The 19,047-nt window shown below is 39.0% G+C and overlaps 1 protein-coding gene across 1 annotated transcript in view; it reads right to left on the bottom strand.

Moving 5' to 3' along the window:
* Positions 1 to 19,047, bottom strand: part of IFT81 (intraflagellar transport 81) — a 96,002-nt gene that overhangs the window by 19,733 nt on the left and 57,222 nt on the right. The window contains exons 12-14 of the mRNA XM_044930206.1: positions 15,054 to 15,203; positions 6,717 to 6,845; positions 5,665 to 5,754 (exon numbers count right to left, since the gene is read on the bottom strand). Coding sequence (XP_044786141.1) covers positions 5,665 to 5,754; positions 6,717 to 6,845; positions 15,054 to 15,203 — 369 coding nt within the window. The remainder of the gene's footprint in view (positions 1 to 5,664; positions 5,755 to 6,716; positions 6,846 to 15,053; positions 15,204 to 19,047) is intronic.

Consider the following 19,047-nt stretch of genomic DNA (forward strand, 5'->3'; position numbering starts at 1 on the left):
TATTTATTTTAATTGGAGGCTAATTACTTTACAATATTGTAGTGGTTTTGCCATACATTGACATGAATCCGCCACGGGTGTACATGTTCCCCATCTTGAACCCCCCTCCCACTTCCCTCCCCATCCCATCCCTCTGGGTCATCCCTGTGCACCAGCCCTGAGCATCCTGTCTCATGCATCGAACATGGACTGGCGATTCATTTCACATATGATAATGTACATGTTTCAATGCCATTCTCTCAAATCATCCCACCCTCGCCCTCTCCCACAGAGTCCAAAAGAGTGTTCTATACATCTGTGTCTGTTTTGCTGTCTTGCATATAGGGTTATCGTTACCATCTTTCTAAATTCCATATATATATATATGTTAGTACACTGTATTGGTGTTTTTCTTTCTGGCTTACTTCACTCTGTATAATAGGCTCCAGTTTCATCCACCTCATTAGAACTGATTCAAATGTATTCCTTTTAATGGCTGAGTAATATTCCACAGTGTATATGTACCACAGCTTTCTTATCCATTCATCTGCTGATGGACATCTAGGTTGCTTCCATGTCCTGGCTATTATAAACAGTGCTGCGATGAACACTGGGGTACATGTGTCTCTTTTGATTCTGGTTTCCTCAGTGTGTATTCCCAGTAGTGGGGTTGCTGGGTCATATGGCAGTTCTATTTCCAGTTTTTTAAGGAATCTCCACACTGTTCTCCATAGTGGCTGTACTAGTTTGCATTCCCACCAACAGTGTAAGAGGGTTCCCCTTCTTTAGAACTTTGCTCTGCTATGTACCAGCCGTGTAATCTTGGGCAAGTTCTTTACCCTGTGTGCTTTTTTGCTCCTTTGTGTAAAGGGTGGTTATCTAACTAGGTGGTTACGAGGCCTGAATGAAAAACGTAATAGTGCCTGGCAGAAAGCACTTGATAAATGCTCTTATTATCACTGCTGCTGCTGTTGCTGCTGTTCAGTCACTAGGTAGTGTCTGACTCTTTTGCAACCTCCTGGACTGTAGTCCACCAGGCTCCTCTGTCCATGAGTTTTTCAGGCAAGAACACTGGAGTGGGTTACCATTTCCTTCTCCAGGGGATCTTTCTGACTAGGGGTCAAACCCGCATCTCCTACATTGGCAGGCAGATGCTTTAATGCTGCGCCACCTGAGAAACCCTCTTACTATCACATTCATTGATCCTATCCACAAGCTCCCGCTAAAGTCCCTGAAGCTTCCCTGAACCCAAATGCTCAGGCAGTAGTACCTCCAACTGCTCCAGACAGACTATAGTTTTGATCTTTGGATTTCCATAACAGTGCGTTTCCTTTGTGTGTGTGTGCGTTAGTTGCTCAGTCGTGTCCAACTCTTTGTGACCCCATGGACTGTAGCTCATGAGGCTTCTCTATCCGTGGGATTTCCCAAGCAAGAAATATGGGAGTGGGTTGCCACTCCCTTCTCCAGGGGATCCTCTTGATCCAGGAATTGAACCCAGGTCTCCCACATTGCAGGCGAATTCTTGACCATTTGAGCTACCCAGGAAGCATTTCCTTTAATGCACTAAATGCTCTTTCAATAACTCTTCCTATTTAAAATGTAAATGGAATTAAGGAAAGAACTACAGGCATACTGCCTCAGTTCAGTTCAGTTCAGTTGCTTAGTCATGTCTGACTCTTTGTGTCTCCATGGACTGCAGCATGCCAGGCCTCCCTGTCCATCACCAACTCCTGGAGCTTGCTCAGAATCATGGCCATTGAGTCGGTGATGCCATCCAACCATCTCATCCACTGTTGTCCCCTTCTCCTCCTGCCTTCAATCTTTCCAGCGTCAGGGTCTTTTCCAGTGAGTCAGTTCTTCACATCAGGTGCCCAAGTATTTCAGTTTCAGCTTCAGCATCAGTCCTTCCAATGAATATTTAGGACTGATTTCCTTTAGGATACACTGGTTGGATCTCATTGCAGTCCAAGGGACTCTCAAGATCTTCTCCAACATCACAGTTCAAAAGCATCAATTCTTCAGAACTCAGCTTTCTTTATAGTTCAACTTTCACATATATACATGACTACTGGAAAAACCATACCCTGAACCTTTGTTGGCAAAGTAATGTCTCTGCTTTTTAATATGCTGTCTAGGTTGGTCATAACTTTCCTTCCAAGGAGTAAGCATCTTTTAATTTCATGGCTGCAATCACCATCTGCGGTGATTTGGGAGCCCCCCAAAATAAAGTCTGACACTGTTTCCACTGCTTCCCCATCTATTTCCCATGAAGTGATGGGACCAGATGCCATGATCTTAGTTTTCTGAATGTTGAGCTTTAAGCCAACTTTTTCACTCTCCTCTTTCACCTTCATCAAGAGGCTTTTTAGTTCCTCGTCACTTTCTGCCATAAGGGTGGTGTCATCTGCATATCTGAGGTTATTGATATTTCTCCCGGCAATCTTGATTCCAGCTTGTGCTTCTTCCAGCCCAGTGTTTCTCATGATGTACTCTGCATATAAGTTAAATAAGCAGGGTGACAATATACAGCCTTGACATACTCCTTTTCCTATTTGGAAGCAGTCTGTTGTTCCATGTTCAGTTCTAACTGTTGCTTCCTGACCTGCATATAGGTTTCTCAAGAGGCAGGTCAGGTAGTCTGGTATTCCCATCTCTTTCAGAATTTTCCACAGTTATTGTGATCCACAGAGTCAAAGGCTTTGGCATAGTCAATAAAGCAGAAATAGATGTTTTTCTGGAACTCTCTTGCTTTTTCCATGATCCAGCGGATGTTGGCAGTTTGATCTCTGGTTCCTCTGCCTTTTCTAAAACCAGCTTGAATATCTGGAAGTTCATGGTTCACATATTGCTAAAGCCTGGCTTGGAGAATTTTGAGCATTTTTTACTAGCGTGTGAGATGACTGCAATTGTGTGGTAGTTTGAGCATTCTTTGGCATTGCCTTTCTTTGGGACTGGAATGAAAACTGACCTTTTCCAGTCCTGTGGCCACCGCTGAGGTTTCCACATTTGCTGGCATATTGAGTGCAGCACTTTCACAGCATCATCTTTCAGGGTTTGAAATAGCTCAACTGGAATTCCATCACCTCCACTAACTTTGTTCGTAGTGAAGCTTTCTAAGGCCCACTTGACTGCACACTCCAGGATGTCTGGCTCTAGGTGAGTGATCACACCATCATGATTATCTGGGTCATGAAGCTCTTTTTTGTATAGTTCTTCAGTGTATTCTTGCCACCTTTTCTTAATATCTTCTGCTTCTGTTAGGTCCATACCATTTCTGTCCTTTATCGAGCCCATCTTTGCATGAAATGTTTCCTTAGTATCTCTAATTTTCTTGAAGAGATCTCTAGTCTTTCCCTTCTGTTGTTTTCCTCTATTTCTTTGCATTGATTGCTGAGGAAGGCTTTCTTATCTCTCCTTGCTATTCTTTGGAACTCTGCATTCAGATGCTTATATCTTTCCTTTTCTCCTTTACTTTTCACTTCTCTTCTTTTCACAGCTATTTGTAAGGCCTCCTCAGACAGCTATTTTGCTTTTTTGCATTTCTTTTCAATGGGGATGGTCTTAATCCCTGTCTCCTGTACAATGTCATGAATCTCCGTCCATAGTTCATCAGGCACTCTGTCTATCAGATCTAGTCCCTTAAATCTATTTCTCACTTCCACTGTATAATCATAAGGAATTTGGTTTAGATCATACCTGAATGATCTAGTGGTTTTCCCCACTTTCTTCGATTTAAGTCTGAATTTGGCAATAAGAAGTTCATGATCTGAGCCACAGTCTTTACAAACATTTCTTTTTACTATATTTTATTAATACTATTATAAAGAAATTTTATCATCACTAGAAATACATATAACTGTTCCCTTTGGGTTTCCCTGGTGGCTCAGACAATAAATAATATGCCTGCAATTCGGGAGACCTGGGTTCGATCCTGGGTTGGCAAGATCCCCTGGAGACAGGAACGGCTACTCACTCCAGTATTCTGGCCTGAAGAATACCATGGACAGAGGATCGTGGTGGGCTACAGTCCATGGGGTTGCATGCAAAGTGTTGGACATGACTAAGTGACTTTCACTTTCAATCTGCAAGTTGCTGGCACAAGAAAAGCACTAAGAAAATCAATTACTAGAATATACCCATGAAAATAATTCTTGATATCTTCAATCTACAATTTTTTTTAAAAATCTCCTTTCTGAAAATTTTCTTCCTGACAATCATTTTATTTCCTCATTTCCTTCATTTCCTTCCCATTTCCTCATCAGTTAGGAATATGATTCTGATTATATTTTTTCTATACTGTTCTTAAGTTGGGTTATCTTTTGTTTTTCCTAATTTCTTTTGTGTTTGTTCCACCTCTCCTATTATAGTATGAAGCCCTGAGGACTGGGACTTTTCTCTTCCATTTCTCTTGTGACGGCAGGAGTGTACAATGAAATAAGCAGAAGATGTAAAATATGCTAGAGATGCTAGAGTGAAGCTCCAACTCTCTCATTTCCTCTGCTATTTGGACAAGTCACTAAACCTGTCACCAACCTGAGAGTGGGACTGTAAAGAAAGCTGAGCACCGAAGAATTAATGCTTTTGAACTGTGGTGTTGGAGAAGACTCCTCAGAGTCCCTTAGACTCCAAGGAGATCCAACCAGTCCATCCTAAAGGAAATCAGTCCTGAATATTCATTGGAAGGACTGATGCTGAAGCTGAAACTGCAATACTTGGGCCACCTGATGCAAAGAACTGACTCGTTAGAAAAGACCCTGATGCTGGGAAAGATTGAAAGTGGGAGGAGAACGGGACGACAGAGGATGAAATGGTTGGATGGCATCACTGACTCAATGGACACAAGTTTGAGTAGACTCCAGGAGTTGGTGATGGACAGGGAGGCCTGGTGTGCTGCAGTCCACGGGATTGCAAGGAGTTGGACACAACTGAACAACTGAACTGAACTGAAACCTGTCTCAGACTCCACGGCATTTTCTATAAAAAAAGGAAACAATGTCTATCTGATTTCAAGGTCCATGTGATCTCTTACTGTGCTTCTCTTGTCTCTTATGGATAGCATTTATGAAGAGTTTTATAGTTTATCCTTAGGCACATGCAGTACTGCTCACATTCAAACCTAAAATTACTACATGGAGAATGATAAAATAACAATTGTTAATGTCAAATGGTGAAGGCCACCCAATCTGGGCATTTACCTTCTTACAGTTTATCTTTAAAGCAGTGTCTAGAATTAGCTTCCAAGTAACTGTATTTCATCACTTAAGCATAAGTTATCATGATTTGCCCCCCATCCTGCTCCCCAGCAAAGCAAGTTCATTAATCTAACATTAACTTGTCACCACTTGTTGGCACACTCTGAACTTTCACCTGGCCACTGAAGAATGTGACTTCATATTTATAGCTCTGACATGAACATTATTTAAAGCACAAATCTCATTTGGCTGCACTTTTGACTTTAGCTTAAACTCGTTCTTCTCCTTCTCTCCCCAGCACAAAAATTTATGACAAAACAAACATAAATTAAACAAAAACCATTGATGGTCACATTATTATTCTCTTTCACAGAATCATATAAAAATAATGATTTGTTTGCCAGGAATTATCCAAGTAAAATATCTAGGATTTTAACTAATACATTTGAACAAGAGAGAGTATTAAAAGTATCACAGAACTAAATTATCTTACTTGGCATTTCTGACGCAATTGTCGTAGTTCTTTTATAATTGGAGCTAGAGCTGACTTCTTTTCAGATACCAGGGAATTCAGTTTTTTTACCTGCCATTTAAACAAAATATATGACATCTAAGAAAAGAATTCAAAAGAACAAAAATACCATATGTACGAAGACATTTACTGAAGTATTAATATAAGTGAATAAAACTATAAATTATTTCAACACCAACCAAAGGGAAGTCATTTAATTAGTACTGACTTCTCAGTAAGACAGAATATGATTTAACTATTCAAAATGTCAATTATTAAGACTGCAAATCATTATGGGAGAATATAATCTAGCTGAAGGATAAAACAAATTACAAAGTTGCTAATATACAACTCTGTATTAAGTTTAAAAAGTATGTAAATTATGTAGGTTATATAAAATGCACATAAACATGGATGAAGTGATAGTCAAACTACTTAATAACCCACAAGGTATAGCAATGACCAATCACAATGGACACCAGCCGTAGAGATGAATCAGGTCTTGGAGGCATCTGCTGTGCAAAATGTTAATCTTTTTAGGAGTTAGAATGTTGTGAAATCCAGAGGGCTCTGGGAACAATGTGGACAAGACAGGTGGAGGTAGGTACTCTGAGAGTTTGGGGCAGCAGCTATTTACCAATAAATAATGATAGATTTCAACATTTTAAAGTCTGATGAAGCTCTACCTGTGCATTCTGGTTAAATAGCAGTCCTAAACATGGAAAGAAACTAAGGACATACACAAAAATGAAATAACTGTATTAAGTTAAGTAGTATAATTTGGGAAACTTATTTTTTATCTTAAATATTTCTTTAATGCTATGTAACTTTTACACACTTCAAAAACCACAAAACATGTAAAGTATTACAAATTGAACAACCTCCTAAGAATGGAAAAATTTAAGAGAGTGATAAAGACAGATGAAAGAATATAATGAAACAATACACAGAAATGAATGTTGCACTGAAAAACAGAACAAACACAGAAATATCTGCCATCGAGCCTATGTGTAAAACAAAGCCTGTGTAATCACCATTTCAGACATGTCATCCAGTGTTCGTCCTTTCATTTCATCAACTTCACTCTTCAGAGCAGACACTCGTTCTAGTTCTTCTTGGGTATAACTATATCCAGATATACCCCTTTTCTCCTCAATAGTTTGCTGAAAGTAAAGAATAAAAATAGGCGTAAAAAACAAGAGTCCACAAAATTGATGTCTAACCTTGATGATTCCATAAGAAGTATATAGATTTAATACATAACAATAAAGTTGTAAGTAAAATAAAGGAATTTAGTCAACAATCTTCATTGACTTCAACAATAATTATATTCCTTTATATTTTATAAACTTATACTAAATTTTACTATTGCATCTTCAGGGGCATAGGAAGTAATTATAATTTTAGACTTCAGTGTAATGCTATGTACTTGGCATAGAAGCTAAAACACAGGATGCACTCATTAAATATTTGGTGAATGAATGATCTCAAGTGAAAAACTGTACATATTTGCTCACTGATATAGTATTTATTAATGTGCCAAGTACAGATCTAGGTTCTTTAGAAGAACTAAACAGTCTCTTGATGAGGGCAAAAGAGGAGAGTGGAAAAAGCTGGCTTAAAACTCAACATTCAAAAAACACAGATCATGGCATCTGGTCCCATCACTTCTCGGCAAATAGAAGGGGAAAAAGTAGAAGCAGTGACAGGTTTTATTTTCTTATGCTCTTGAATCACTGTGGATGGTGACTGTAGCCGTAAAATTAAAAGGTGCTTGCTCCTTGGAAGGAAACCTATGACAGACCTAGGCAGCGAATGAAAAAGCAGAGACATCACTTTGTCAACAAAGGTCGATAGAGTCAAAGCTATGGTTTTTTTCAGTAGTCATGTATGAATGTGAGGGTTGGACTGTAAAGAAGGCTGAGTGCCAAAGAATTGATGCTTTCGAACTGTGGTGCTGGAGAAGACTCTTAAGAGTCCTTGGCCTGCAAGGAGATCAAACCAGTCAATCCTAAAGGAAATCAACCTTGAATATTCACTGGAAGGACTGATGCTGAAACTAAAGCTCTAATACTTTAGCCACCTGATACAGAGAGCTGATTCATTAGAAAAGACTCTGATGCTGGGAAAGACTGAAGACAAAAGGAGATGGGGGTGGCAGAGAATGGATGGTTAGATAGCATCACTGACTCAATGGAGATGAACCTGAGGAAGCTTTGGGAGAAAGTGAAGGACAGGGAAGCCTGGTGTTCTGCAGTCAATGAGTAAGACACAACTTAGAAACTGAACAAGAACACAGTTCTAGGTACCACATATACTGCAGGGAAAAAAATCCCTTCCCTCACAGACCTAACTTCTAGTGAGAGCAAATGGGCAATAGGTAAACAACTAAAGTATATACAGTGTGAGGGAAAAGTAGGGTTGGAATCTTAACAAGGTGGTTAGATAAGGTCTCCCTGAGCAGATGACACCTAAGTGAAGCTCTGAAGGAAGTGAGGGAGCAAGTCATAGAGATACCCAGGGGATCAACAAGTGCAAAAGACATGAGGTAGGTACGTACTTGGGGACTTCCCAGGTGGCACAGTGGTAAAGAATCTGCCTACCAATGCAGAAGACATAGGTTCAATCCCTGGGTTGGGAAGATCCCCTGGAGTAGGAAATGGCAATCTACTCCAGTATCCTTGCCTGGGAAATCCCACAGACAGAGGAGCCTGGTGAATTACAGTCCTTGGGGTCATAGTCCTGGGGACTGGGGGACTACAATCCTTGGACACTACTGAGAACAGCCCAGCACAGGAGCATGCTTGGCCCTTTCAATAAACAACTAGACGGAGGGGAGCTTAAAACAGAGGTGGAGATAGGGGAGGGATCATATAGGACTTAGCTGGTTAGCTGAGACAGTATCAGTTTACATTTATTGTCCTTTGCATTCTGAAAAGTGTCCTAGTTTTGATGATAAATTATATTGTTGTGTTTTAGCCCAGTGAAAGAGCTTGGACTTACTTTAAATAGAATGGGAGACTTGTTGGAAGGTTCAGAGTAAAGGAGTTTTTAAGTGAAAACTTTAACATCTATGCTGACTGAGCTCAAACTATAGAGGGACAAGGGGAGGGGCAGAGAAATCAGTCAGAAGACAATTTCAATAATTCAAGTTAGAGATGATGGTAGTATGAAGCAGATGGGGGCAACAGAGGTGATGAGAAGTGGTTCTGTATATATTTTAAAGACAGATCCAACAAGATATGTGTGTGTGTGTGTATATATATATATATATATGTACACATTTAAAATATAATTCCTGGCTACACTGGGTCTTCATTGCTGCGCTTGGGCTTCTATAAGTTGCAGCAAGCCGGGGCTACTCTCTAGTTGTGGTATGTGGGCTTCTCTTATTGTGAAGCACAGGCTCTATGGCACGTGGGCTTCAGTAGCTGCAGCACAAAGACTCAGTAGTTGTGGCTCGCAGGCTCTAGAGCTCGAACTCCGTAATTGTGGCACACGGGCTTAGCTGCTCTGTGGCATGTGGGATCTTAGTTCCCACACCAGGGATTGAATCCAAGTTCCCTGCACTGGCAGGTGAATTCTCAACCACTGGACTGCCAGGGAAGTCCCTCCAAGAAGATATTATGACAGGTTAGGATGTGAAGGAAAGTGAGGGGTAAAGATGACTCCAGGGGGTTTTGGCCTGAAGAACTGAGAGAATGGACTTGCTATTTGTTGAGATGAGGAAGACTCAGGAGGACAGGTGAGGGAGTAGTGAAGGTCAGAAGTTTAAGTTTGGATGTATTAAAAAAAATCTATACTCTCTAGTAGAAATCCAATAGACAGTTCAAGATGTTACATGCACAAGATTGGAATTTGAGAAGCGATCTAGGCTGGAGATACAAATTTGTGAGGTTGTCTGCACAGACAATGTCTTTAAAGCCACAAGAGAATAAGATCACCAAGGGACTGAGGGCAGAGAAGAGATCCAAGGCCTAAGCCTGGGGGACTCTGACATCTAGGATTTGAAGAAGTGGGAAGAAATCAGCCATGGAGTAGGAACAGTAGTGTTAGTAAGGAAAAACAAGGAGAGTGTAGTGTGCTAGAAGACAAGTAAAGAACAATTTTACAGGAAGAGGGAGTTGTCTATCACGTCAAACATTGCCAATAGGAAGGTAACTATAATAAATTCACATGGACTAATATCAGGATATCTGCAGTGGATACTGTGGCTGCTCTGCCCTGAACTGCTTACTGTGTCAGTGTACCCAGCCCCTAAATCTTGTGAGAATTGGTATTTTGATGGTTTACAGTTGTCCCTTCCTCAAAGTGTACCCTTGGCTGAACAGGAACTGTGTCACACCACCTCCTGAGTGTTAAGAGGATCCATAGCAAGTGACTGACTGACATAGGGGCCCAAAGGGGGCAGCCCTCTTGCCTAAAGATGAGACCAACTTTGTGATGCAATTTATGCCCAGAGCTCCTTGTGCAATCAGAATGAAACTGGACTCCAACTGAATCTACTTCTTCCTCTTTGCTTCATCCTGTTTCCTTCACTTCCTTTCTCCTAAGAGCACTCACTGAAATAATCATGTGAAGAAGAACAAGAATTCTTGTTTCAGATTCTGCTTCTAGAGAACCTGATCAAACCTGGCTTCTAGGGTTGGATCACTCACTGGATGAACAAGGCAGAGGGCCCTCTGACTGGGGGCAAGTAGAGTAATATTAGTCTTGGACATGTTATAGCAGTACAATTGTTAAGACCTGTCAACTAGGGCAGAAAATAGGTGGAAGTGATTATAGTGGTCATGACAATGGATTGCCTGAATCTCCTTAAAGAGAGTTTGCTGAGAGGAACAAAGCTGAATGACAGCCATTACTGTTGGCCCTCTGTCTCCACCATCATGTTCATACCAAGGCCATGCTTCCCCCAGGCTGTTACCAGCAGCTAACCCATTCCCTCTTGACAGGGAACTCCTCTTACTGGTGACTGGCTCAGGAAGTCCCCATCTTCCTAACCAAAATGTCCCTAAAATATCCTATATCCTATCCCCAATCTTCCTTCCTCCTTCTTCCTTCATAGATATCAGACTTGCATTAGAGCCTAACATCTTTCCCTGCCTCCTCCTGCCCAATTCCCTCTACCCTTCACAAATACTTCCTTCATAAATCTCTTATACATTTAAACCAATCTGGATGATGCTTCTTGGAGGACCTGAACGATCACAGGAAGGTACTAGCTGGTGCAATGTTGTCAAAGGAAACTGTTAGCAAGGTGAAAAGACAGCCTTCAGAATGGGAGAAGATAATAACAAATGAAGCAACTGACAAACAACTAATCTCGAGAATATACAAGCAACTCCTACAGCTCAACTCCAGAAAAATAAATGACCCAATCAAAAAATGGGCCAAAGAACTAAATAGACATTTCTCCAAAGAAGACATACAGATGGCTAACAAACACATGAAAAGATGCTCAACATCACTCATTATCAGAGAAATGCAAATCAAAACCACTATGAGGTACCATTTCACACCAGTCAGAATGGCTGCGATCCAAAAGTCTACAAGTAATAAATGCTGGAGAGGGTGTGGAGAAAAGGGAACCCTCTTACACTGTTGGTGGGAATGCAAACTAGTACAGCCACTATGGAGAACAGTGTGGAGATTCCTTAAAAAACTGGAAATAGAACTGCCTTATGATCCAGTAATCCCACTGCTGGGCATACACACTGAGGAAACCAGAAGGGAAAGAGACACGTGTACCCCAATGTTCATCGCAGCACTGTTTATAATAGCCAGGACATGGAAGCAACCTAGATGTCCATCAGCAGATGAATGGATAAGAAAGCTATGGTACATATACACAATGGAGTATTACTCAGCCATTAAAAAGAATACATTTGAATCAGTTCTAATGAGGTGGATGAAACTGGAGCCTATTATACAGAGTGAAGTAAGCCAGAAAGAAAAACACCAATACAGTATACTAACGCATATATATGGAATTTAGACAGATGGTAACAATAACCCTGTGTACGAGACAGCAAAAGAGACACGGATGTATAGAACAGTCTTATGGACTCTGTGGGAGAGGGAGAGGGTGGGAAGATTTGGGAGAATGGCATTGAAACATGTAAAATATCATGTATGAAACGAGTTGCCGGTCCAGGTTCGATGCACGATACTGGATGCTTGGGCTGGTGCACTGGGACGACCTAGGGGGATGATGTGGGGAGGGAGGAGGGAGGAGGGTTCAGGATGGGGAACACATGTATACCTGTGGCGGATTTATTTTGATATTTGGCAAAACTAATACAATTATGTAAAATTTAAAAATAAAATAAAATTAAAAAAACAACAACAACAACAAAATGTTGCTGGTATTTGAGAAGCATAAATAAATAGTCACTCTAAGACTATGGAATCAGGGTGGCTGTTGCTAAGCTCAACTGACAGGCTCAAATCCATTAATCAGTGATTTAATGCAAAGCAATAAGGTCAGAGAACTTCCTTAGAAGGTTTAAAGAAACCCTCATTTCCTATGGCTACAGAGCAGAGAAAGCTGAAAACAAGGGACAGGACTTAATCCTGGCAAAACTTCACAGAAGGCTGAATATATCCCATGTCAAAGTCAGGGCTGTGATAGGGAAGAGAATGTGTGCTGAGTCTGAAAGGGGGATAACTGGATAGATTCACTTGAGAATCTTAAAACCCCAGATTATCTTGTATCCTCTGGGCAGTGACAAATGGCTTAGCCTGTTGGTCAGGGGCCTGGAGGAAACAAGAGAGCAAGACTGAATGACTAGGACAAGGAGGTCTGGGGAGAAGGCATGTGGACCGAGCTATAAGAATTTACACTAAATGTGAAGATCTCTTCATCACATGTATATAGCCACTAGAGAATGCCCACAACAGAAGGGGCACAACTTTAGGCTCTGTGAGTATAAATGTTCTAATTTCCAGATGGACTTGCTTTTACCAGAAGGCACACTGACAGGCCCTCTAAACTTAATCCTCTGGCCACCATCCTGTCGCATGGGCTCCTCATGCCCAAAGACCAGTGGGCAAAAGAAGGAGTGATTTATTGGCAGGATACCTTAAGGCTATACTGATGTGCTATATAATGGGGGACAGATAGGAATATACTTGGCATTCATGTGATCCATTATGGCATATCTTGGTACTCTCCTACCCAGTTTTACCAGTAAATGGGTAGGTTTAGCAACCACAATCTGAGAAGGGCATTGTTACTAGAATCTCATAGCTCTGAGGAATGAGGGACTGAGTCATCCCACCAAGTACGTCATCTAGACCACTGGAAGTACTAGCTAAACGTGTGGGGAATCTAGGATGGATGGTAGAGAAAGGAGATACTGAATATTAGTTATGTCTTTGGGACCAAATGCAGCAAAGAGAGTTTTAATTTGTCCCACAAACTCTCTTAAATTTTCCTAGAAATTTTGACCAACTGTAATCCTATAGAAGAAATACCAGGATGGAGCGACTTTAACATGATAAACAAGCAGATCTCAGTGCAAGGGATGGGTTATAGAGGATGTTGTTGGTGCACCACTCAGACCTTATCTGCAAGCTGCTATGAGTGCTGATTGCTAATGCCTCACAGTTGCCCCTTCTTTAGAACATGCCCTTTGCCCAATGGGAGCTGCCTCATCTAGGCTTCATCACCCTACCACAGCTGATGACTGACTGATATGGGAGTATAAAAGGCCAGACCCCTTGCCTCAAGGTGGAATCAACTCCATGGTACAATCTGTGCCCAAATCTTCCTCACAGGATCAAAATGAAGCTGTTTTCAGTCAAGAATACACCCTTCATATGTATACCTATGGCTGATTCATGTTGATGTATGGCAGAAACCAACACAGTATTGTAAAACAATTATCCTCCAATTAAAAATAAAATTAAAAAATACACCCTTGTTTGGCTTTTTTCTACTGCCCCACTTGTTTCCCTCATTCCCTTTCTTCTGAAGGTACTCCCTCCCTCAGAAAATCACTTGTACCAAGTATTCCCTTCTCCGGCTGTGCTTCTAAGAAGCTTAAGGAAAGATGTACAGCAAAAACTGATGGAACTAAAAAGAGAAAGAGCATAGATATTGTAAAACATCTTTCTCAATAATTGATGGGACAAGCAGATGAAAATGTCAATAGAAACACAGAAGATTTGAGCATCATGGTTAACATACTGGACTGAATTGACATATATGGAACACCATCCTCAACATAATATATATTTTTCTCAACTGTGCATGGAACAATGATCAAGATAGACCACATGCTAGGCCATAATGCAACATTCAAATTTTTCAAAGAACTGAAATCACAGAGTATGTTCTTTGGTCATAGCAGAAATAAACTAGAAATCAATAACAGAAAGGTAACTATAAAATCCCCAAATGTTTGGTTTTAAGCAGTAACCATAGGTCAAAGAAATCACAATGAAAATTAGAAAGTATTTTGAAGTGAGCAATAATGCAGTTGCTACATATCAATTTTAAAAGTTACTGTTGTTAGAACCTGTTTGATGTTTGTAAATGTTCAATCTTTAGTTCCCTAGAACCAAACAATATTCAACAGCATGAGACAGAAAAGTTCATATTGCCAGCTAACCACAACTGATTGAAATTTCATTAACCTCTAACAGATTATTGCTAGCTGGTAAGCCAACATCCAACCCACTTCAATATTCTTGCCTGGAGGATCCCATGGACAGCAAGCCTGGTGGGCTATAGTCCATGGGGTCGCAAAGAGTCAGATATGACTGAAGCAAGTTAGCATGCATGCATGCAAGCCAACATCATATGATGATGTAATTTCCACATGGGTGAAAGGGAAAAAAAAAAAAAGCCAAATCAAGAAAACTCAGAGAAAGTGGCACCCACAACAAGAACAGCTTTGTTGCTAGACAGATTTCTCTGGGTTGAACTTTTTTTGACAACCAAGGCACAAACATATAGGGAACCAAGCCTGCAGGCAAACTTCCATATAGAATCTTCCCTGAATATATCTTTCTATAGCTCCACGGAAGTGGCTGCTTAGATTTCTGACTAGTAGGCCATGATAAATAAATAAGTTACAGTCAATCTCCTGGTATGATTATTTTTGTTATATTAGTTAGCTATCCAAAAGAAAAAGCTACTTGCAATTCAACATCTATTAATTATCCCAAAGTCCAGCACACATAAAAAAGCACTCATTGCTACAGTAAAGTACATGAATCAGCTTAAAGGTCACTTCTATAATTAATCAGAAAAAATGAATAATTTTATGGTTTTTCTAATAAAAACAATGACTTCAGTATGAAACTACAACTTATAAACTTCTAAGCATTTGTACTTTTAGAACCCCAATATAATTTTGTATTACCAGTTGATGTTGAATATTTTCATGACGTTGCTTAAGAAGTTCTTCTGTCCTCTGCAAGAGACCAAATTCAGCTTTAAATTCAGCTATTATTTGATGCTTCTTTTTGAAAACTGTACTTTTGCTTCGAAGTTTACTGACATATCGCTTGAACTGCAAAAGAACACAATGTGTAGTTTAATAAGTAGAAAAGTAGTTGCTAAATATTATATATAACCTCAACGTATTACAAACATTTTCTTTTCTACTGTCCAACATGCATGTCACAAATACAGAACAATAACTTAGTTTTATTAAAAAGTTGGAAAGACTAACTGCTTAATTAAAATACTTTGTGTACATTTTGATTTTTTGGACCCATTAAATACTGGAAATCCTTATATAAAAGCTATTCATTGTGAGCTTTACAATAAGGATTTGGAAAACAGCAACTTCAATCCTATAAAAGTTAAACAGGTTAAAAAGAAAAAGAAGAAAAAAGTGGAAGACCAATTCTGGCTATGGTCTTATCGTTTTATCTCTTATGCATTGTACTATTTTGGTGACCCTGGATCTACTGGGATTAATATAACCAAGCAGAACAGTCAACATTTGCAGTTACCATTTATCATTTAAGAAAGGTACTGTGACCATATACCCTAAGAAGCATCTGAAACTCATCCCAAATGTTCAAAAGCTAAAAATACTCCAAATTAGTGGGAACTCATAGTTGCTTAATTCAGCTGTTGACCTACTAATAATTGTAACTACTCTAATGGAAAGACTCCATTGTTAAACAATACCAACTAGAGTTCAGAAAAGCACATGAAATGAATATTTAAAGGAATTTATTTATCAAGTACTACTTATTAACTATTACATAGGCACTGGGCAGACACTGAGAATACAACTCTAAACAAGATACGCATCCCGCCCTTAACAAGCTTAAGAAATAGTGGGGAAAATAAACACTGAACTGATGTTCACAACCACAATGAACATTATGAAACAGTGAAGGGGCCCTGAAAATAAATAACAGGAGTTTAACCTGGGTTGGGACCAAGGTAGAAAAGGTGGGGGGGGGGCAGTTAGAATTTTAGAGAGGTGAGTTATGACAAATTTCTCTAAAATAATTTAAGCAAGACTGAAGTAGCAGGAGTATGTTAGAGAAAGGAGAAAGAAGCAGGGAAGAGCATTCCAAGTAGTAGAAACAGCAGGTGTAAAGGTCCTGAGGCACTGGCTCATTAAAAGTATTGCTCAATATAAGAGACAAATGCAAAAATTTTCTGGTATTTCTAAAACAGAACAGAATACTTTTAAAAATCACTTTCTCTTATGCACCATTAGTACTAAGAATTTTCAGATTTTTTTTTTACTACATAAAATAATTTTTCTGCTCCAACCTTTTAACTACATTCTTTTAAAAATGTTCATAGTAAGAATCTGGCCGATTATACTTAAATGCATCACTTCAAAACAAAAGTAAACCTCCATATTACCTACAATGTGAAAATTCTTTAATACTCTTAACCTTTGTAATGCCCAGTTCTTTATAAGGATAATTAGGGGGGTAATAAATAATTTTATAAGTAATAAAGGTAAATGAATGTTATTACTGAAGCTTTAGAAAACAGAAAAAAAGGAAAATTCATTCAAAGCCACTATTTAATGCAAACTCTATTACCATGTGGTATTTTACCTCCTAAAAATAGGCTAAATCTAAGGTCAGTAATTCTCTTGGGTTGGTCAAAAAGTTAGTTTGGGTTTTTCTCTAGGATGTTATGGAAAAATCCAAACAAACTTTCTGGCCAACCCAATAAACTATAAGGTAGCAAAACAGGAAGGAGAACATTTCTAAAATTAAGGTTTTTTGTTTTTCTTTTTCCTTAAAGACTTGATTGATTCCTGAATATACAAAGAAAGTCCTTAAAACCAGTAAGATTAAAAATTCTTCACATAAAAATAACCCGCTAATTCATTGTTTAGACATCTTTTTAAATGACTTAAACTTTGAAAGAAATGACGAACACATTGTGATTTAGAAGAAGGAAGTTCAAAATATTTCTCTATCCATGATTGAGTTAGTTTTAATATCAAGGAATCTAGCCCACACACAGCAAAATTATCAATGGCTGGATTACAGAAACTGTTTTAAAAAATTTAAGTCAGACCAAGGTACCTAGAATCTAATAACTTGCAATTTTTCCTTTAAAAGAATAAATGTGTAAGTCTGACACAACCACAAATTCAGAATCCTCAGAGTAACTATATGTTCTATTAAAAGTGTCCTGGGCAAAGCGCCCAAAATGAAATCAATCCTGTTCATCTGCTATCCTCTGTATTATCTAGGCCAATCGTCCCTTTCTCTGTCTTGCTGTGCTCTGGAACTATTTTTAAAAGCTAAAAGCTATAAATGTTTTGTGAAAGAACAAACCTACTGATTACTCAATGTGCTCTATGCTGATTGGTTATTTGACATTCACTGGACAAACTACCTAGGGGAAAAGTAGTCAGGGTCAGATAAATAACAAGGATTTACTATAGCACAGGGATATATTGAGTATATCTTGTAATAACCTATAATGGAAAAGAATCTGAAAATATATGTGTAACTGAATCATTCTGCTATACAATAAATTAACACTGAAACTAACAACTATGCTTCAATTTAAGAAAAGAATAAAATGCTCAGTTAATGGAGCCCTTACTTCATAATGTATAAAAATCAATACCAACTGGATTATATAGACTTAAATGTGAAAATGAGAACTAAAAATCTAGAATATAGGACAATATCACTATGATTATTGAGATAGGAAAGGATTTCTGAAACAAAACACACACACATTGAAAATGGATGTTGATAAACTTGACTTTGCTAAAATTGAGAACTTCTGTTTATCAAAATATATATTAAGAGATTAAGAATATAAGCTACAAGTTGGGAAGAATATATTTGTAACATGTTAATCCAATAAAGAATTTATATCCAAAAATACATAAATTAAACCCACAAATCAATGAGAGAAAGGCAAATAACCCAATAGAAAAATGGATGAAATACTTGAATAGTCACTTCATAGAAAAGAAAACCCAAAGTGGCCAATAAGCATATTAAAAGATGTCTGACCTCATTTATAATCAGTGATGCAAATTAAAACCATAGTAAGATACTATTATAATGCCCATCTGATTAGTAGAAATAAAAAGCCCTTCCATACTAAGTGTTGTTGAAGATGTGGAGGAAGTAGAACACCTATACACCACTGACAGTGAGGGATATAAATTTGGAACCATAATTTGGAAGTCAACTGGGCATAGCTACTAAGGTTGACCATGTACCTCCCGTCCCCCACCAACTCCCATAAACAGCAGTGTTTCTCACACTTATCTATGGTAATTGACCAGTTTTTCAAACTTTCTAATTGTTTGTAAACTGCATACTTTTATAAAATAATAAAAATGTTTATACAGTATCAAATCTATCAGTTCAGTTCAGTTCAGTCGCTCAGTTGTGTCCGACTCTTTACGACCCCATGAATTGCAGCACGCCAGGCCTCCCTGGCCATTACCAACTCCCGGAGTTTACCCAAACTCATGTCCATTGAGTCAGTGATGTCATCCAACCACCTCATTTTCTGTCATCCCCTTCTCCTCCTGCCTTCAATCTTTCCCAGCATCAGGGTCTTTTCAAATGAGTTAGCTCTTCACATCAGGTGGCCAAAGTATTGGAGTTTCAGCTTCAACATCCGTCCTTCCAATGAACACCCAGGACTGATCTCCTTTAGGATGGACTGGTTGGATCTCCTTGCTGTCCAAGAGACTCTCAAGAGTCTTCTCCAACACCACAGTTCAAAACCATCAATTCTTTTGTGCTCAGCTTTCTTTATCGTCCAACTCTCACATCCATACATGACTACTGGAAAATCCATAGCCTTGACTAGACAGAACTTTGTTGACAAAGTAATGTCTCTGCTTTTTAATATGTGGTCTAGGTTAGTCATAACTTTCCTTCCAA

This window comes from Bubalus bubalis, chromosome 17 (genome assembly GCF_019923935.1).
Source record: "Bubalus bubalis isolate 160015118507 breed Murrah chromosome 17, NDDB_SH_1, whole genome shotgun sequence".
Taxonomy (NCBI): Eukaryota; Metazoa; Chordata; class Mammalia; order Artiodactyla; family Bovidae; genus Bubalus; species Bubalus bubalis.